Genomic DNA, 20,133 nt, shown 5'->3' with positions numbered 1-20,133 from the left:
ATCAGGGCCTTAGACTCCCTCACCGCTTTTAAATCAAGTCTTAAAACTCACCTGTTCCTCTCTGCTTTCCCCTAGGGTCTTGATAATTTGGATTGCTTGTGTTTGGGTGGTTGTTCGGTTTTAATAGATATTCTTAGATTTCATTATGATTAAATTAAAAAATTTAAATTTTTATTTTATTTTTTGTTTTTAGTGTTTTATTATTATATTTGATTATTGTGATTGTTCTACCCTGTGCAGCACCTTGAGATTTCTTTGTATTTTAAAGTGTGCTATATAAATAAAATCCATTATTATTATTATTAAGTATTCAGACCCTTTGCTCAGTATTGAGTAGAAGCACCCTTTTGAGCTAGTACAGCCATGAGTCTTCTTGGGAATGATGCAACAAGTTTCTCACACCTGGATTTGGGGATCCTCTGCCATTCTTCCTTGCAGATCCTCTCCAGTTCTGTCAGGTTGGATGGTGAACGTTGGTGGACAGCCATTTTCAGGTCTCTCCAGAGATGCTCAATTGGGTTTAGGTCAGGGCTCTGGCTGGGCCAGTCAAGAATGGTCACAGACTTGTTCCGAAGCCACTCCTTTGTTATTTTAGCTGTGTGCTTCGGGTCATTGTCTTGTTGGAAGGTGAACCTTCGGCCCAGTCTGAGGTCCTGAGCACTCTGGAGGAGGTTTTCTTCCAGGATATCTCTGTACTTGGCCGCATTCATCTTTCCTTCAATTGCAACCAGTCGTCCTGTCCCTGCAGCTGAAAAACACCCCCATAGCATGATGCTGCCACCACCATGTTTCACTGTTGGGATTGTATTGGGCAGGTGATGAGCAGTGCCTGGTTTTCTCCACATATACCGCTTAGAATTAACGCCAAAAAGTTCAATCTTGGTCTCATCAGACCAGAGAATCTTATTTCTCATAGTTTGGGAGTCCTCCATGTGTTTTTTGGCAAACTCTATGCGGGCTTTCATATGTCTTGCACTGAGGAGAGGCTTCCGTCGGGCCACTCTGCCATAAAGCCCCGACTGGTGGAGGGCTGCAGTGATAGTTGACTTTGTGGAACTTTCTCCCATCTCCCTACTGCATCTCTGGAGCTCAGCCACAGTGATCTTTGGGTTCTTCTTTACCTCTCTCACCAAGGCTCTTCTCCCACGATTGCTCAGTTTGGCTGGACGGCCAGGTCTAGGAAGAGTTCTGGTCATCCCATACTTCTTCCATTTAAGGATTATGGAGGCCACTGTGCTCTTAGGAACCTTGAGTGCTGCAGAAATTCTTTTGTAACCTTGGCCAGATCTGTGCCTTGCCACAATTCTGTCTCTGAGCTCCTTGGGCAGTTCCTTCGACCTCATGATTCTCATTTGTTCTGACATGCACTGTGAGCTGTAAGGTCTTATATAGACAGGTGTGTGCCTTTCCTAATCAAGTCCAATCAGTTTAATTAAACACAGCTGGACTCCAATGAAGGAGTAGAACCATCTCAAGGAGGATCAGAAGAAATGGACAGCATGTGAGTTAAATATGAGTGTCACAGCAAAGGGTCTGAATACTTATGACCATGTGATATTTCAGTTTTTCTTTTTTAATAAATTTGCAAAAATTTCTACATTTCTGTTTTTTTCTGTCAAGATGGGTTGCTGAGTGTACATTAATGCGAAAAAAAATGAACTTTTTCGATTTTAGCAAATGGCTGCAATGAAACAAAGAGTGAAAAATTTAAAGGGGTCTGAATACTTTCCGTACCCACTGTATGTACTGTAACACTGTTGCCTTAGTTATATTAAAACACCCCAGCAAACAAGCACTACTTCTCTTAGTTAGCCAGCCCCATGTGGACCATTGTTACAGACGCATTGTTCAGCAGACTGTGGAGCCGACACGAGCCGCTGCTAGACGGATCCGTCCGGTCAACAACCGTAAAAAGAAGAAAACAGCTGTAAAAAAAACTAAAAAAAACTTTAAAAAAAAAGAACAATATGAACGTTTTGGTTAAACAGGTCTGTTGCTGGTGTTGTCGTTTACGGTTCGGGGCCACCAGTGACGGGATGTCCGTCCGTCCGTTCTCACCTTCTGCTGGAGCTTCCACACTCAGCTCCACTGACGCGTATTTGCGGAAGTGAGGAGGAAAAAATAAATAATGTCACGTGACTGAAAGACCAAAATAATCGATTGCAGACGGAGATCAGACTAGACTGACCAACCTGAATCCAATCCATGAAGCTGTGGAAGGACAATTTCACCAGATTTTGCATATAAAGATCAGTTTTGTACAGTTCGTCTTTGGAAACAGCGGTTTAACCAAAAAAATGTCAAACTTTCCAAGTTTCTACCTTATTCCATGGTCAGCCAATGGAGTATGCTCGGTTGTAGTACACTGTTAGTATTTTTTTTATTTATGCCTGTAGTATTCCTCATTTACATTGCAGATGGCAGTCATTATATATTTTGACCAGAGCCCCAGAAACTCAGAAGTCACTGGCAAAAGATTTTCACCAAACTCCAATCAGTAGCTGTTTTGCATCTTTTTACATGATCTTCCTCAGCAGATGGGGTCTGCTCAGTTGTAATAGAATTGTACTTTAAACTTCCATCGTGAATAAGAAAACTTGTTAAAGTTCTTGGGGAAAAAAACAACTTAAACCAATTAAAGTATTTTCAAACACAACTCTTATTGCATCAGAGTTATCTGATTTAATAACACCTACACATGTAGGTTTGTGGTAATTCAACAACACATGGATTTATTTTGGAAATCGCACACTGTGCAAAAATTTGATTTTTATGAAACAGATAGTAATGATTAGGTAAAAATCCAGGATCTGCCTTTACACTTTAGTTTACATCTTGCTGTGGTATTGCATATTACCCCAAAAGATGAATCCAATCAAATTGCCACACCATACACCCGGTGCCTGGGGAATCTGGATCTGTGTAAAGCAGCGTTTGTATTCCACTTGGAGGCCAGTTATCTGCAGCCAAAAATACCTAGGTTGTTGGGTAAATTCAAAAACATCACCTGAAGAAAGAGAAAATTCAAACAACAAATGACAACAACCCTGTTATTAGATGCTGACAGATCTCACCTGAAATGTAAAGGATGTGCAACAGAAATAAAATGGTCAGAGTACTTAACATTTCTGTTTGACAAGATACGATGGTCAATTTAATCACACCCATTAAGAAGAAGTGAAAGCAAAGTCAGGAGCATAACAACTCATGAGCTAAAGGGGAAAAGGATGTTCTTCCTTCTCACACAAATACTGGGAAACCAGCCCCGCTAAAAGCTTCTTTCACATTCCCACTTATACGTCTTACATTTGACTAATCGTATGCGTGAATCACAACACTTGAAAGCACGGAGGATCCAACGGCTAAACAGCAAGTTTATTTTGGTTAGGATCAGAAACACAGATCATGTCCTGAGGGTGAGATGAGAGGAGATGATATCGAAATCCCCTGACTGAAGTATGGCAATGGTGGTTTGCAGTGTTTTGGGGGGATAAATGAGTGGTAGAAAATGTATGTTACAATGTTCAGTGAATTCAATCGGAGGGAAGCAGGAACTCTCAGCAGAGAGCAGCATTGACCATTCCCATGGCAAACTCCAAACAACAGGGAGACCACATATTACTGCATCTCCCTTTTCAAAATCCTCCAGTTGCTCAAAGAATTGTTTCTATTCAATAAAACCTAGTTTTAGTTGAAATGAAAAACAAAAGGCACAATGATTTTCAACTCATTCTTGTCTTTAATATGCACAAGAGTTGAAAGCATCAATGAGCCACCTTAAAGAGAGAAATTCAATCTAAAATTTATAAAAAGATATAAACAATCAGAGGCCAAAACGCTGTCTGTTGCTGTTCTCCTATTATTTTATTTAAAACAACTTTTCATTAGCAAGTAAAAATCTTGCAACAAACATAAGCTTGTATCCAATTCAGATACAAGGCAACGAAATTGTAAATCTTTAAAGTGGCTCGGTCTAGTCTGCTAGTTCATGACTGTACACCCTCTCTATAGTTTTGTTCAGTAATAAACAGCTAGTCCCAAAAACAAGCCTGGGCTGCTCATAACAACCCCGCCCAATATTTAAAACCCCAGTGTGACCCCCTCCCCCTCCCCACCTGTTCCGACCCCCTCTCAGTAGTTAGCATCCAACCAGAGGATCATAAAGTCTTCCAGACCAGGGCCAGGGTCGGGTTCAAAGTTTGTCACCCTGAAACCGCACCCATACACCAACTGGGACATGGGACGGCACATCTTAAAACAGCCCGTCACCACTACGAAGAGAAAAAAAAAAAAAAAAAAAAGGAAAAAAACCAGCCTGTTCCAATTCATCAGCATGTCATCACAATACATATGCAAGTCAAAAATAAAAACATTGAAACAAAGAAATATTGCTTCAACGACAAAAGAAAAAAAAAATGAAATCCTCCCCAGCCATCTTTGACAGTAAGGTTATCGTCCATCCAATGACTGTCAGCTGCAGCAGCTTTGTACAGGCTTTATGTAAATATATTCATATATTCATTAGACGGCATGGAGAGATTCACATCACATTTTTTGTACAATTATTCAAATTGAGTGATGACATGTGACCTCTTCATCGAAAAAAGTAGTTAAGTACTGTAATCAGGACCTGTACTCGTTATATAAGTCTAGTCTTCAATGAGTATAGGTCCCTTTCTGCAGGCAGACATCAATATGCCTTCTCAGACGTGTGCATAAGACTGAAGAAAAGTAAAATTAAAACAAGCCATATGGAAGCTCCACCGACTCAACCAGAAGATGTTGAAACATTAAACCAAAATATTTGTTTAAAGAGAGAATTTAAAATAATTAAAATAAACAATTCGGATCGATTTTAGCTTGACGTTTTCTTTTTTTGTTTGAGCCCCCCCTTAAACGTTTTCACATTACAGGGCAGTCCCAGGCAAGCACTTTGCTGGATCACAGGACATGACCGAGCTCATGCTGCACAAGTGGATGTCCTGCAGAGTGATAAAACGCTACAGCTGACATGTTCCTCTTCTCTTAAGTCTCTGCGTCTTCGCCTAAAGGTGCCTCCTCCCATGACGGGTATTCACATCCGTAAAAATCAAAAACTGTTGTCGCTCTGCTGAATCAGAAGCAGGCAGTTAGCAGGTTTTACAGTTGTAGGTTTTGAAAGAAATAATAATTATGGCATTTTTCTTCACATTTAGATTTTTTTGTGTTAAAACAAACGTTAAGCTTGATAATTCAACAGATGTCACATTTTAAAAAAAGTGACTTCATTGAGTCAGATGTCCCGTCAGTCAGTTTGCCACGGAGTCCTCTTTTTGCCTTGGAGCCCTTCCCCCCACCCTCCACCGGCCCCAGGACTCTCCTGGAGGGGCAGCAGGGGTCCGTGGTTATTGATGGCTTAGCTCTGGGATTAACTCTTTAAACTGGGGGAGAGAGGGGTATTGGGGTGCCGCCATTGGGGAATCTGTGTGACTAAAGTGTGTACTTGTATGTCAGTGTGCGCGTAGGTGAAGTAACACCAGAGGACAATCCAGGGAAGGGAAAGCACAAAAATAAACCACAAACAAACAGCAGTATTTCTTCCCCATAAGTGATATGATGGCTTCTAACAGAAGTATGCACACAAATTCTAAGTGTCAAAAAGTGTTTATGTGTGTGTGTGTGTGTGTGTGTGTGTGTGTGTGTGTGTGTGTGTGTGTGTGTGTGTGTGTGTGTGTGTGTGTGTTTGTGTCTGAAAATGCGCTTGTGTTTTTTTGTGTTTGTGAAGACTTGACATTTGGCAACTAAATCTTGCCACGAAGGCTTATTCTTCCTTCTGGTTTTATTTTTGTGTGATATTTAGAAGCACTGGCAGAGAATAGCAATAACCCTCCTGATGCAGGTTGCCAGATGATGATTCTGCCTGCTGAATGACCTGGACTCCTGTAAAGGGTTGCCGTGCTCGGTGAAGGATGACCATTAACAAAAACAAAACAAAAAACACCCCTCAGTGCAGAGGTGGGGTGGATAAATCCTTCAGTGGTGAGTTTCCATGTTGAAGTGATGCTAAGTAAATCCTTCGGTACCAGGTTGCCAGGTTGGAGGAGAGATGGATGAATGTCTGGGGTGATTACAGAGTACCCGTGCAGCTGGTTGACCCAAACATCCTGGCTTTTTAGAAATTAAACTCCTTCGTTTGCATGTTGGAAGCTGGATCAAAGTTGAAGGTCCCTCCTTGAGTTGTGTCAGGGATCAAGCTGGGATCTTCATCAATCTGAAAAAAAAAAAAGGACAGATTTTTTGAGATCACAGCAGAGCAGATTGTTGACTGAGCAAGAAAAACAAATGAAGATCGCCGGTGGTAAACTTACATCATCTCCTGAAAAGTACTGATCAATAATCTCAAAGGCTAGTTTGTAGATATCCTCATTCTCATGCTGCTGCAGATTTTCAATCTTCTCCAAACCTGAAAAACCAAAACAATGACAACATTTCCTCCGTCATTAATCACATAAATACTGGCAACTACAAGAACATACATAATTAAATGATGCAATGACGAAGGCAGTCGAAATATGCACTCATTTGCCAGATAAGACAAATCTAGTTCTTGGGGAAAAAACAACGTAAACCAATTTTCCTAACAAAAAAATACAGCAACCTAAATTTATGAGATGATTACAAAAAAATAGAGAGAGCAGACTGAATCGTTTTGCAAGGAAACCATCAGCCAGATACAGACCTCCACACTCCTCTATGATCTCAGCGATAGTGCTGGCTTCATCTCCTGCCATGATGAGGATATTCTTCAGGCCGTCCAGGACAACCTGCACCACCTGGGAGTCTTTCACCGACAGCAGGTTACAGAAAGGAGGGATGACGTTCTGCTCCACCAGGAACTCCACCTACACGAACCCACACATACACACAACATCCATACTTGATTACAACACAGGTACATGGTTACAAGTGTGGAACACGCGTTGTCATTTTGTTACAAAATCAACTTCCCCTAGTTTCATCCTTCATTTATGGCGACAGTTCTGCCTCTTGAAAAAGCATGAAGTGGTGAGGTAAACATTTACTATTTAAATTATGGAATATTATATGACTGACTCACATTTAAATAAAAACACATTTGCAGTAAATTAATTCAAAACGAGTTCTAGATTTCTACATCACTGGTCCCAAAGCACAGCTCACCTGGTCTTTCCTCCCACTGATTGTGAGGTTGCTGATGGCCCACGCTGCCTCCTTCTGTGTACCAAAGTCACCCTGCGGAGAGACAGGCTGTCACTAAGATGTGCAAATAGCAGGTCTTTTCTAGAGAAGCAGAACTACGAAGCACACAGAGAAATCTTGGCCACGTTTGCTTTCAGTGTTCAATTCATTTTATCAAGAGTTGCTTTGCTTCTCTGGCTACAAAACATGGAATGTGTCAATGTAACTGAATACGTGCAATTGATGACGACACTCTGTGTAATACCGTGAAAATAAGGAAGAAAGAATTGAGAAGATAAAGCTTAAAAGGATTTTCTTTTTGTTATTCTACCGAGCACAAACCTTAGCCAGTTGGTGAATGATCATGGGAATCAGTCCAGCATCTATAACAGCCTGGACCTGCTGCTGGTTTCCAGCTGTGATGTTGGAAAGGAACCAGACTGCTTCCTGGAAACAGACCAATCACAAATGCTCAGAACCTGCTCTATATCTTCCAAACACACACAAACAGATATTCTGCCAAGCGCCCTTTTTGCTGCATCGGGCAAGTACACAGGGAATACAGCAGATGGTTGACTCTGAATCAATTTTTGAAAAATATATATTTTTACATTTTTAACTCCAGTGTTACCCTCCAATTCCAAACATATTTTACATTTGATTTTGTATATGATCTGGCTCCAGCACCTTCACAACTAAATAATCGTGCTCCCATGCAATCAGGGTAATACATATCTTTTTTTATTGAAAAAGAATTAACAAAAGAACCTACAAACTCTACTGGCAGCAGGAGCAGGTATATTATACTTCCAGACAGGGAAATAGCTGGCTCCTATCAATGGCATGAGACTCACTGAAAGTGAAGCCAGACACTTAACTCCTACTTCCATACAAAGCAGTAAGAAACTGGTTGTGATACCTTGTTGATCTTTTCTTTCGGATGTGTGAGCAGGTTGGGGAAGTGTGAGAGGACGTCACAGTTGAGCACAACCTGTGTCTGCTCGTCTGTCCCTGTCACAATGTTACCCACGGCCCTCAGAGCTGCCGTCTGCAGGTCGAAGACAAAGGAGGGCATTCAAAAAACTTGGAATTACTTTGGTGATTCATTTCTTGAGGATTAAACTTTCATCTCACTGTAGATGAAAAGCCAATGACGAATGAATTCAATCAATAAAACAAAGTCTCACCTGAACTTTGACCTCCTGATGGCTGAGGAGAGGCACAAGAAATGGAACGACTCCAGAATCAATGACCATTTGGATCTGCTCGTTGCCCCCGTCCGTCAGATAGGACAGAGCCCACACTGTGTCTACTAGGATCTAAACATGGAGACACACGAAACTCGTAAAACGGCAAAAAGCAAGTGATTTTTCTACACAATCCATAAAAATCAGTAAATACAGAATGAAAATCCCCCTTTGCTCTGATACTTACATTTATATCGGTGTGATATATTAGCACACAGAGGGCGGGCAAAATCTATGAGGAAAGAAAAGAAGGTTGTGAGTGGGTTGGATGTAGGCAACGGAATAGATGGATCAGATGAAGTCAAAAACAGGGCAGAGTGAAAAGACCAAAAGAACCAATTTACAAAGAGGAATAGCTGTCAAAACCAGACTTCAAATGATGCATAAGGAGCTTTATAGTCAGAAACTCCCCTGGGTGACGAGGCTGATTTGGCTACTGAAAAGGCGCAGCAAAAAAACTCTGTGTGACTCAGCCTGCAGACTCACAGTCAACAGCAGAGCAACACATCCATCTGTCTGGCACACGACAGCCTGCACACACACACACACACACCCACCTCTTGCACGGTTTCCATAGGTGGTGGTGGATCCTTGTTGCGGCAGAGGTTAACAATGACCCAGGTGACATTGCGGAGGAAGGTAATGGGGATGGATGGGTTGATGAAAGAAAGCAGGGGTTTGACCACGCCCAGGGAGATGACATAATCCCTGCACTGTGGACCATCACCTGGACAGGCAAGGGGCAGAGGTCAACATTACTCTGAACAGTTGCCTCCAAGCAGTAAAAACACCTAAACACACACTTCAACTAGAGGACACTACTTACCTATAATGTTTCCTAAAGCCCATACAGCCTGTTCACATACGTTCTGGTGGGGAGAGTGTAGCAGTCGCAGGAACAGCGGCACTGCATCTGGACACACAAACATCAACGTATCAAAAACTTGCCCACGGTGACGAATTGTCAATCTCCAAGGAAAGGCCTTGGGTCACGTTTAAAGCCAAACTAGAGCAACTCAAATTCATGACTGTCACAACTCCTAACAGCTGATCTAAAGTTAAGTAGCAATAACAAACAATTCCTTCCTGGTAGCCAAGGTGAATATGCTATTTAAAGCCAGCCAACTGCCATCTTCATATGATTCCCCTGTTAGTTTTTTCCACCTCTTTGTCATTGCAATACTTTCATCCAATGAAAGTATTGCAATGACAACTTGTGATGTATTTGTTATGGAGCATCTTTAGTGGAAACCATGATCAGTATTCATGTGATAAACTGGCTGTTACAGAGACAGTCATGTTGGCTTTGTTTCAAAATAAGAGTGCAGTTATCTAATAAACACATGATCCCAAATGACTGGCTGCCTCATTGAGTGTAAAACAAATATTATAGCTTGGAAGATTGCAGACAGTATACAAACACAGACTGCCAGAAGGCAGCATGTAGGGTCAACTTACTGGATTTAACCACAGCCTGAGTCTGTGCTGAAGTCCCAGAGGCAATGTTGGTCAGAGCCCAGGCTGCCTCAAACTGAAGAGAGGGGCTGCAGGAAAAGTAAACAAAAATAATTAATAAGAAAGACATAAAAAATATAATAATAATAATGCTGAATATCGATGTGAATCTTGCTGAATTCCCTGTCTTTCTTTTGGCCTTTTTTGACCTATTTTAATCAAAAGCTCGTTTCTCATCAGGGCCTAGAAGAGTTTTTCATTATTATAAAAAAGGTTCATAAACACTTTCACAATCTATATGAAATCCTGGTGTAAACACAGTCTGAGTGGTAAAGAAAACACCAGACACCAGATCAGTGGTCTAGATATCTAGCCGTTTCATGAACTGGTGCTGTGCTCAAAAAGGAAAAACTATCATGACATGATTTTAAAATACACATTAGAAATCACACAATCGCAGATGATCCTAACACCACCCACCAGCCAAATGCTGGTAAATCACAGCAAAGGGTGTTAGAGGTGTGTCTGTTCCACTGAATATTTTACCAGGTAAACGGTAAAATTTCCTTCTGGTGTAATAAGTGTGGGAATAAGCGATGTACAACAGTAAGCAGGGTGTGGGGCCCTTTGTGATAGACAGAAAGGACGGAATAGTTTAATTTTCTGGGGCTCATCTTCATGCTGCACTTTGCATTGTGGTGATGTCATTAGGCTAAGCTGGCTTGGCTTTCTGCCATAATGCTATGGCAACAATTACTTTCTCTTGACAGAGGCACATGGTTTAAACTGTACTGCTGCATTTGCACCTCAAATAAATAAAAGTAATGTCCAATATAAGATGGTGCTTCAATGCTAACATGATGCTATCTGCTGTCATTTGCCATGGTAGGTCCTTACAACTTCTTCCTTGACAAATTCTTCCCCCACAACTATTCATTCTCCCTCCCATCAGTGAACACAAGGTCCTGGGAATTGGGGAACTCCGAGAGACAGGAATGCTGTTATATTTGGCTTGGCCTGGACCGAGAGGACCAGCCAACTGCCCTGCGTGCTTCAACACACTCTCACGTGTGGACACACTGGGACATGCGCACGCACGCACGCACACGCACAGAAAGCTTCTGTTGGGGCGAAGACTTGATGTAGTAGCGTCAGTAATCCATCACAACTGTCTGCAGTCCTAACAGCTAGAACAGCATAGACAAATAACACTGAAGACAACACAAACTGTGGTGGAAGACTTACTTGTCGTCCCGTTCCAGGCATTTGACTAAAATGGGTAAGATCCCAGACTTTATCAAGTCGTCGATGGGAGGGTTTCTGTCGCTTGAGAGCAGTTTTCTGACAAAGAGCAGAAAAAAGAAATCCTCAAGAACTTCATTTACAATTAAAAAAAAAACAGTTGCCGTCTGTGTGAGTGTGTTCTTTAAGTCACTCACCTGGCTGCCTGGACAGCACTGAGCTGGATAACTGCATTATCACTGACAGCGTTCTGCAGAGACAAGGAGTGAACGCCATGATAAATGTAAGCACAGAATAATTCAACAGTTTAGGAGCTATTGTTGGTACATTTGGGAGTAGAAAATTCATAACAGAAGACTTGAGTGAACTCTTACCTGTAAGATGGCATCAAGCGTTACGTTTTGCTGAACAAAGAGAAATGAAGAGGAATATTAGCACAGTCAGAGTCTGCTCAGCATAAGCTATCATCAAAAGGTGAACCACTCCAGCAGTCAATCTTAGACATCAGACTGCAAAACTGTGCAAAAACAACTGTGTTAAAACAATGCATTTCTCTCATGTCATTAGGGTGCAAAATAAACAGTGTTACAAATAAACATTTTGTATCACTTGCAGCTCAGATATCATTCTCACGATTTCATATCACATTATATTATGAAGAGCATGAGAAGATGCTTTGAATACTTTTGCAGCATAACAAAAAAAACAAAAAACATTGCATGTGACCCTTGATTAACACCACCTTTTTTTTTTCCCAATTTATGTAAATATACTTTCTAAGTCTATATTGAGACTAAAGCAGCTTTCTCCACAGCACCTTGATGTATGACATGAAAATTAGCAATATGCAAAATGATTGGTGGCTGTGAGGTGAAAGGGATGAAGGAAATTACCATGAGCTGCACCCTCGCTTTTCCCTGTAGTGTTTTTGTGTGTGACTCTGAACGTTCAATAGGAGTGCAAAGATAAAGCGTTGATGTCCCACCCCACATCCAGGCTAGCTTATTTCTGCATCAAGTGGTATTTTGATTAAGCTACGTCTCTAGGTTTCAAAGGCTTTATATATACACATGTACATATACATATATACAGCATATTGCTTCACTTATCCCACATACAGCATAGTAAACTATATGGAGAAACTAGAACACTCAAATGACATTATAGCAACAAGAGAAAGGGAGTTTTGCAGTTTTCTAGAGACCACAGACTTGGCTATAGTTGTGCATAGCCTACTCTCCAGAAAATAAGAATAATTATTCTGTAATAATTAATAACAAAAACAATTTTTACACATATTCAATCAATTAGCTATCTGCCATCATTTCAATATACTTGTCATTGAGATTTGTCGTGCTCAAAACCAGGAAAAAAGAAATAAACAAAAAAACAGTTTGCTTTTCTAGAAACATTGTCCCGGTGTCAGTAGAAAAAACTGTTCTGTTGATTATCCTGAGAAACTGGAACATTATTTCTGGAAAAAACTAATTAATTCTCATCTAGATTTATCTAGTTTTGCTCATCACAAAACTGAAATTAGCATGGAAAGACACAAGTAGGTAAGAGAAAATGACAAAATGAATTTACCAAACTGTCCATCTACTAGCTGTTGTGGAGCCTCTAAACATATCTTAAATCAACAGATGTAGTTTACCCAGTTGTCATGGAATTGTTGACTAAACTGATCTTGGGCATTTGAACATCTACAATTCCAAGAGAACTGGGAGATCACCATCTCCATGAAGAGTGTGGGATATGTTTTAAAAGCGCCAGAACAGAAACTAAATTAACCTTGTGGTGAGATTGTTTTTGTCAGCTTCTCTTTCCAAGATTAAGAATGAACTTTCTGTCTCCTAAGGACGAATGCTTATTTTTGTAGTGTGGGTAAATTGGCCCCTTGAAGTTTTGGAATATATATATATATATTTGCTTTTTATTTGGTAGAAAATCCCAGTGAAAACAGAACTTTCCCTTAAGACACATTTTATCCTAACTGAAGCAGCTACTGTTTCCAGTGTGTATCACACGCAGCTTGAATTAAATACACTGCCCACTTGATTTTAACCCTTCTGATCTGTTATCCAGACAGTCCAGTCTCACTAGATCTCTCACGCTCCAGCACATACACACACACTTACTCCTTTGAAGTCTGACTCGACATCAGAGTCCTCCAGACTCTCCTCCTGCGGGACATTTCTCTTCTTCAGTAGATGTTCGTCTCGTTTGTTCTGACAAGAGAAAAAAATAAAAAAATAGACAGAAAAGCAATGAGGGGGGGAGATGAAAGTGTTCATTAATGCATTCATGAATTCTTAAAGTGACAGTGAATCGAGGCCTACCCTTTAAAACAATTCCTCTTTCCCAAACTTTAACTTTATAGAATGTATTCTAAGTGGGTAAGTCAGAGAATTCTGCCCGCAGGCTAGTCCACAAAGCAAAAACACACACTCATCTTTGAAAGACACTGACCCTTAACCGTCTGACCCGTTCACCACACTCTGCAAGCAGACATTCATTCAGCTTTGAAACAAGATGACATATGTACATAATGACATTTAGAAAGACTCACACATCCCATCACTATACAGGGTATCTGAGTCAGTGGTAGGAGGAGATTCCCATGCCCTACATTCCTCTGCATCATGCTGATGTGCGTCATTGATGACTAATCAGCTCGTTCAGTGCTTCTTGCAGCTCCGATCCAGCTAAAAAGGAATGTGCTAGACTTGAGACCACCTCAGTATTTCATAGCAATGACGTTCTATGTCTCAACACTCCTGGCTGTTCCAGCGCTCTCCAGGCGTCTGCTGATGCCTGTGCTGCTCTATGTGCTTGTTTACTCCTATTCTCAGACTTGCTCTGAAATTCGCTTTCAGAGCAAGTCTCTAAGTATGAATAGGAGTAGCTTGAATTTTGTTTATTATCAGAAGGCCATATACCAAGACATGCAAGTGAATCTGTCCACCATCTAACATGATGTTTACTTGCTATCATTTTTCTGATGGCGTCACTTTTGTGCCATGACGAGCTGTCAAAAACACATTTTTACTGAGGAAAAGGTTCATTTTGTGGGGCACAAAGAGGGCTTCCTCTTCCACAATCCACATTTGCCTCTCCTAGTCCAGGACAATAAGAGGGAGCAACTCCAATTTATATCATATGACATAATAGTGATGTGCATCTTCACTGGCTTAACGATTTCATCAATTATAATTCGACTGTCAATGATTCCAATGCACAAAGATTCTCGATGATCTCACTATATTGCATTCTCAATTTTCTATATGACTGCACATGGCGACTTTCTCATCAATTAATACAAGCAGACAAAATCTGAACTCCCTCTTTTATTTATAGAGTGCTTTCAAAAATCAGACTACTAGCATATAACATAAAAAGTGGCCTCTTTTTTCTCAATTCCAGTACTTGTGTGAGCCACCTTATTACATAAACATTACAAAGACAAAACATAAATCCTTCTGCAGTGCATTACAAGTGCGCTGCAATCTACAAAAATGTGGTTTTGACATAGCAGCACTAAGACAGGGAACTTCCTAAATGCTAGGAGTATTTGAAATGCGTTCCATGCTCATAGCTATTCTACTCTTACTTGGGTTAAGACACTGCATCTCCCAAAAGAACAACACCACAGTTGAATTTCAACCTGCACGCATGTTTTTTAAGCCCAACGTTGCTGAAAAAGAGCAGGTAATATTGGTAGCGAGAGCAACAAGTAAGCGGACTGCCCAGTACCGCCACGCTGCTTCTAACACACACAGTGTATGTGTAAGCTCCACCCTCGTGGAAACAGAGATCATAGGACAGGAGATAAAGAGGAGAGAAACGTTTTTTGACAGTAAATGACAGCAAAAGGCAGTAAACACTCACTGAGCTGAAATGAAACCAAACTCCAGATTATGTCACTGCATCGATGCAGATTTGTCCACATCACGATGCACCTCTATAACTCAACTAATGCAGATAAGACTTGTGGATAAAATGTATCAGTCAGGCAAAAGATGAACCCTATTAAAAATATCATTATGAAATGTGTGTGGATATTCATGCTTAAAAAAGGAACACCACTACTTAATTTGGCCTTTGTAGTGGATATAACCCTGATGGATGGGCCATTCTGATAGTGTTTGTGCTCAATTTCTAAAGAAAGTTATTTTTTAAAGGAAAAAAGGTGGTAGTCGTGATGGGTCTTCCTGTTGTCAGATAGCACACTCAAACTGAAAAGAAACTCTCAGACCAGCTAACATGTGACTTATCTATTCATCTTGCACAAGTCAGCTGCCGACTGTTTGTGAAAATAAAAACAACCTCCGACCCATCAGCAACATAAAAAGTTGCACGACAGACCTGATTTCACAGTACAAAAAGTAAGACAATGCAACACTTTACAATTCAGTTCCAATTCATCTGCTGTTTAATTGTAGTCAAACCGTTAAGACATAATTATTCCAATGATCTTATTCATGATAGACAACGCTGCAACCCACAACTAGTAAGTCTTACCAAGTGACCGTCAATGAAGCAAATCACATGCTGAAGTCTAGTTTCAACCCGTTCTGACTCTGGTGACTTGTTTGCATCAAAAATCCAGATTATATTCACCAAAACGACATTAATATCAAACATGAATTGCACTGCCAGGGATTGGGTTTTATGATGTTTATAGGTCATTGACTTGGGCAATCATTCATTTGCAAAGAATATGCACTCCAACTCTGTGACAAATCCTACAGTGCTCATCTGAGGTAGATGTAAACACCCTCAAATTCAAGCTGAAAGTTGATATTTTAATCTTATAGTCCTTGTTTAATTTTAAGACCATGCTTCAGAGTAAAGGCCCAAACACACTGAAAGCATCCAACAAGTGCATTTTGAAGAAATGGCCAAACATTAACAAGTGTTATGAGGAACGTTGCTTTTTCATTTCTACTCGGTTTTGGAGCAACAAATGAGAACCTAGCGACCAAAGCTGTTTTTTCTGCAGCCGCAGTACCTGTTTGGTACGAGCTAAAAGGAATCAAAAGCTAAGGATTTTTTATTTTATTAAAGAATCACCAACTTCACACTTACTCACTAATAAAACTGTGGCAAAACACCACTTTCAGTGGTTAAAATGACATTGCCAGCGGTAGGTCACATCTGATATCACTTCTTCACATTAATTCCATTTATTACTTGATGTAAGACCAAGAAAACACTTTTATGTTGTAGGTTGTGTGTGCCTCGGCCAGAACCTTGTCTGTGTTGAGCCAAAGATTGATTTACGAGGTTGGAGAAGCTTCACTCTGTAACAACTGTGAGTGGACTAAGTGTTTTTGCATTCCAAACAACTTCAACAGAATGATATGTATTTAGTCCAGCAGATAGCATGATGCCAATTTCACACAATCTAGTTCAATTTTCATCCATATCATAACAATATTTGATTCTTATCCACTTTATATTTTTGAACTAGGACCTACAGTATTAAGGTCAAGTTAAAAGAATGAGTTCTGTAATATGGCAACATTTTGCCTAAACAACAACCTTTTCCATAAATACCCCTGGTTCTGTGGTGTTGGCATTTCAAATCTGCAGTGTGCCATGGCAACTGAGGCTGGTCAATTGTGGCAGGTCATTTAACCTTTCAGTAGGTTTAGGCCTTAAAAAGAACCATGACAACAACAAAAATATGTCACATGCTTATACTGCACATTGTACCATCTCTTTCAAAAGTATAGGCCCCCTTTGTTCATGTTTTGCTTCAACAATCAACACAGACAATAGCACAGCATCAAAAAATGGCAGCTCTTCACCGTGCTGGAACTATGAGAGTGCAGCAAATCAACTACAAACACGGTAGCCTGGTAAAAGCCTGATCCTGGCCTAACTTTTGTTGCAGTGCAACCCACTGCTTGTTGGCCAAATTGAATACATGCCGAGTAGAATTCCTTGTACCACGTTTATGCTTATTCTACTGTTTTCCTGTGAATCTTTTAAACAATAAGCAGTTGCAGTCAGAAGACTAGTCCCAAAAAGCTTTGTGTCACTATTAAATTACAGATAGTGTGCAACAATTAAAGAAATTCAATAACATAAATATATAAATGTTCAATAGATCCAACCTTTGTTTAATAATTGAGCCAGTTCACTTAAGGGTCAATACATATTATTTAAATGGATATGGTTGCCAAGTGCTATGAACATAAATGCCAAACTCTGCAATTATTGGCAGTTTTAGCTGTGTTCTCAAGTCCAACACAACTGGTCTAGGATTTGAGACAGATGTACAATACTTTGACTGAGTGTGTATGTGTGTGTAGACAGGTGCATCTTTTCTCACCTTTCTCAACTCAACTGTCACTTCATTCCGATGTCTTCTCATAGTCTGTATCAAAGAAACAAAAACAAAGAAAGCAAATAAGTTAGCTTAAGTTAAAATTTAAACCACTGGAAAATGCAGTGGAAAATATACACTGTAACCTTTAACATGGATAAAAAAAATACCTAATTAATCATAAAATACCACTTTACTGTTTTCAATTGGATTACACACACAAAAAAAAAACATTAAGACAACATGGGGCAAATAGATTACTTTTTTTTCAAATTTAGACAAATCTGTGCGGAACCCTAAAAACAGGCACTAAAACCAACACATTTGAAGATAAGAGATCTAGAAAACAACCAAAACAAAGTGAGGAAAGACTGTCTGTTGGGTTTGCAATTTATCCTGAACAGTTTAAGGTGATCTAAGATCTTGTGACTGTTTGAAGAGGTTCATATTGCTTTCCTAAATAGCCCCTTACGTAATCTGGGACAGTCATAACTCAGGAGGCTGTGGAGCAGAGAGGTGTCTCCCAACGACTCCAAAACAATAATGTAACCTAAAAACAAAAATGCCTCTTAAAGCTAATAGACAGCATAACATGAAATCTATTGATCCAGCTTGGATGTGAAGAGGAATGAATGCAGTCCAGTTCACTTTAATTGGCTTAATTTGCCTAATGTGGTTGGTTGCTGTACCCAAAATATAAAACTGTTCCCAAAACAAAGAACCCCTAGAGGCAACGCAGAAAATAGTCCAAAAACTAAATTTTCATAAAACCAGTAATTCTAAATTATATTTCGGGGTAAGATGATTGACCAATCTAAGTTATAAACACCTTCTATATTATACCCTGGAAAAAGAAAGGAGCTTATGGCCGGCAGCATGTGAGACTTTACTGCTTTGCAATTCAAAGCTGTTCCTAATGATGTCAGAAATGAAGAGCAATCTGTTATGCCTGACCTAAATAAATAAAACCCAAACTGGCATGCTCTCCCCTCCTGTAGTCTGACTCATCTATTTCAGAAAACTCAAATTCATGCAGAGGCTCTTCAGTGGACCCGGGTCAGACATCAAAGATGCCTGAAATAGCGTCAGGAATGCGCTTGGCAAAACCCAGTCTGTCATAGTAGCCATGTGCTTGTTCAGCTCACTCCAAGTTTCAAAACAACCACCTATCGGGCATCAATCTGTTATTTTAGGGATTTTGAAGGTGAGTACGCATCCTGGCAGACTTTTGAAGGGGCCATTTAAAACATAGCTGTGTTGGTAAATCATTAGGCTGAGAGTACAAACATAATTATCATCTCTATGTTTAACCTCAACAAGTCTAGATATGCGTTACTTCCACGTCTTCTTATGATCCAGCACTGTTTGCTTGTCTGAACACAGCCTTGGACAAATGGTTTGGTCCTCATGTCAATTGGGATTACAGACAGATGCTGTCAAACATACTTAGTATCGGACTAGTGAGTTGAATGATGCTGCAGTACTTGTTGTGTTAGATTTGACAGCAGGTACATCATATAATGGTGCTTTATAGAATACAATGCGACTTGGGAGTGAAACAAATAACAATTGTCACCTTCACCTTTAAGTTAATATAGCAATATCAAAGTAAAGTATAATAAGAAATGTGCCAGATAACATTACAACGTTGGACCAGGTTATAGTTAATACTGCTAACTCCATGTTGTCCAAGTCTCACTGGTGGACTCCAGTCAAACAGTGAAAGGTTTTAGTTTAGGCCGTCTACCACATGAAAACACACAGTAAGACTAAAGGTCACCTCATCACTACCACCCAGCTAACTGTTTAGTGGCTTAGCTAGCAGCTCACCTGGCTCTACGTGCTAGCTGTTGGCTTGACAGCGTTAGCATGCTAACAAGGAGGGGCGGTGTTTGGTCAGGGTGGAGGTGGAGGTGGACCAACCACGCAGGTCAACCTGAAACGATGCTTTACTAATAATGACAGATGTGTGTGGACGTTCACAGACATAGCGTTGGTGTTGCTAAAGGGTGTTTAGCTTGGTTGTTAAACGTAGCAAACGTCAAAGTGTGGGTGCCGGTCGGGCCCAGCCTCGCTAGCGACCGGTGTCCATCCAGCTAGCTAGTCCATGCTAGCTGGCAGTGACAGTTACAGCGGCATCTCTTAATGCTCCCAATGTACTCTTTACAAACACTACCCACGGGGTACTGGGAGCATACTGGTATTAGCTGCACAACAACCATCACAATGGCTTGATTTCGGGGGCGATGCACCGTTCACCAGATATTCAAATAGACACTTCTGACGGCGGAGTCCTGACGTTAGCTTCCGTGCTAACTAGTTAGCTAGCTAGCTAGCTGGCAGCTGCAGCCGGGGCCAGGCTCCCCAACGAGGCCCAAAGACTGTCATCTCCAGCGCTAAACCAACTCGATTCATCTCGTTTACACCCGCGTGTATGTGTCAGCTCACCTCGACATCACGTCCTTTATTCTTAAAGCTCTTGATGCGGTGGTTTTCCAAGCCGGCGTTTTCTGCCATGGCTGTACGGGGGTTTAGCTAATTTAGTTAGCTCCGGCTTTCGGGATCTCCTCAGTGAGAGACGAGGCACGGCAGCTCCTGTGCTGCTGCTGCTGCTGCTGGCTCCGGGGAGGAGGGGGAGGAGGAGGGAGGAGGAGGACG

At 40.7% G+C, this 20,133-nt stretch overlaps 1 protein-coding gene across 1 annotated transcript; it reads right to left on the bottom strand.

The window, feature by feature from the left end:
• Positions 1–2,715: 2,715 nt before the first annotated feature.
• On the bottom strand, positions 2,716–20,119 carry kpna3 (karyopherin alpha 3 (importin alpha 4)). Its single transcript, XM_054615096.1, has 17 exons — positions 19,924–20,119; positions 17,482–17,526; positions 13,280–13,369; positions 11,516–11,545; positions 11,339–11,391; positions 11,145–11,240; positions 9,903–9,988; positions 9,271–9,357; positions 9,002–9,171; positions 8,632–8,676; positions 8,385–8,516; positions 8,117–8,245; positions 7,540–7,644; positions 7,180–7,251; positions 6,719–6,881; positions 6,348–6,442; positions 2,716–6,250 (listed from the first exon to the last, which is right to left on the bottom strand). Exons 1-17 carry the CDS (start codon positions 19,990–19,992, stop codon positions 6,152–6,154), a joined length of 1,566 nt encoding a protein of 521 aa, XP_054471071.1. The 5' UTR covers positions 19,993–20,119; the 3' UTR covers positions 2,716–6,151.
• Between the last annotated feature and the right edge of the window lie 14 nt (positions 20,120–20,133).

Source organism: Anoplopoma fimbria, chromosome 16 (assembly GCF_027596085.1).
Source record: "Anoplopoma fimbria isolate UVic2021 breed Golden Eagle Sablefish chromosome 16, Afim_UVic_2022, whole genome shotgun sequence".
NCBI classification, from domain to species: domain Eukaryota; kingdom Metazoa; phylum Chordata; class Actinopteri; order Perciformes; family Anoplopomatidae; genus Anoplopoma; species Anoplopoma fimbria.
The sequence above is the reverse complement of the archived record's forward strand: the minus strand, read 5'-3'. Positions and strand labels throughout refer to the sequence as shown.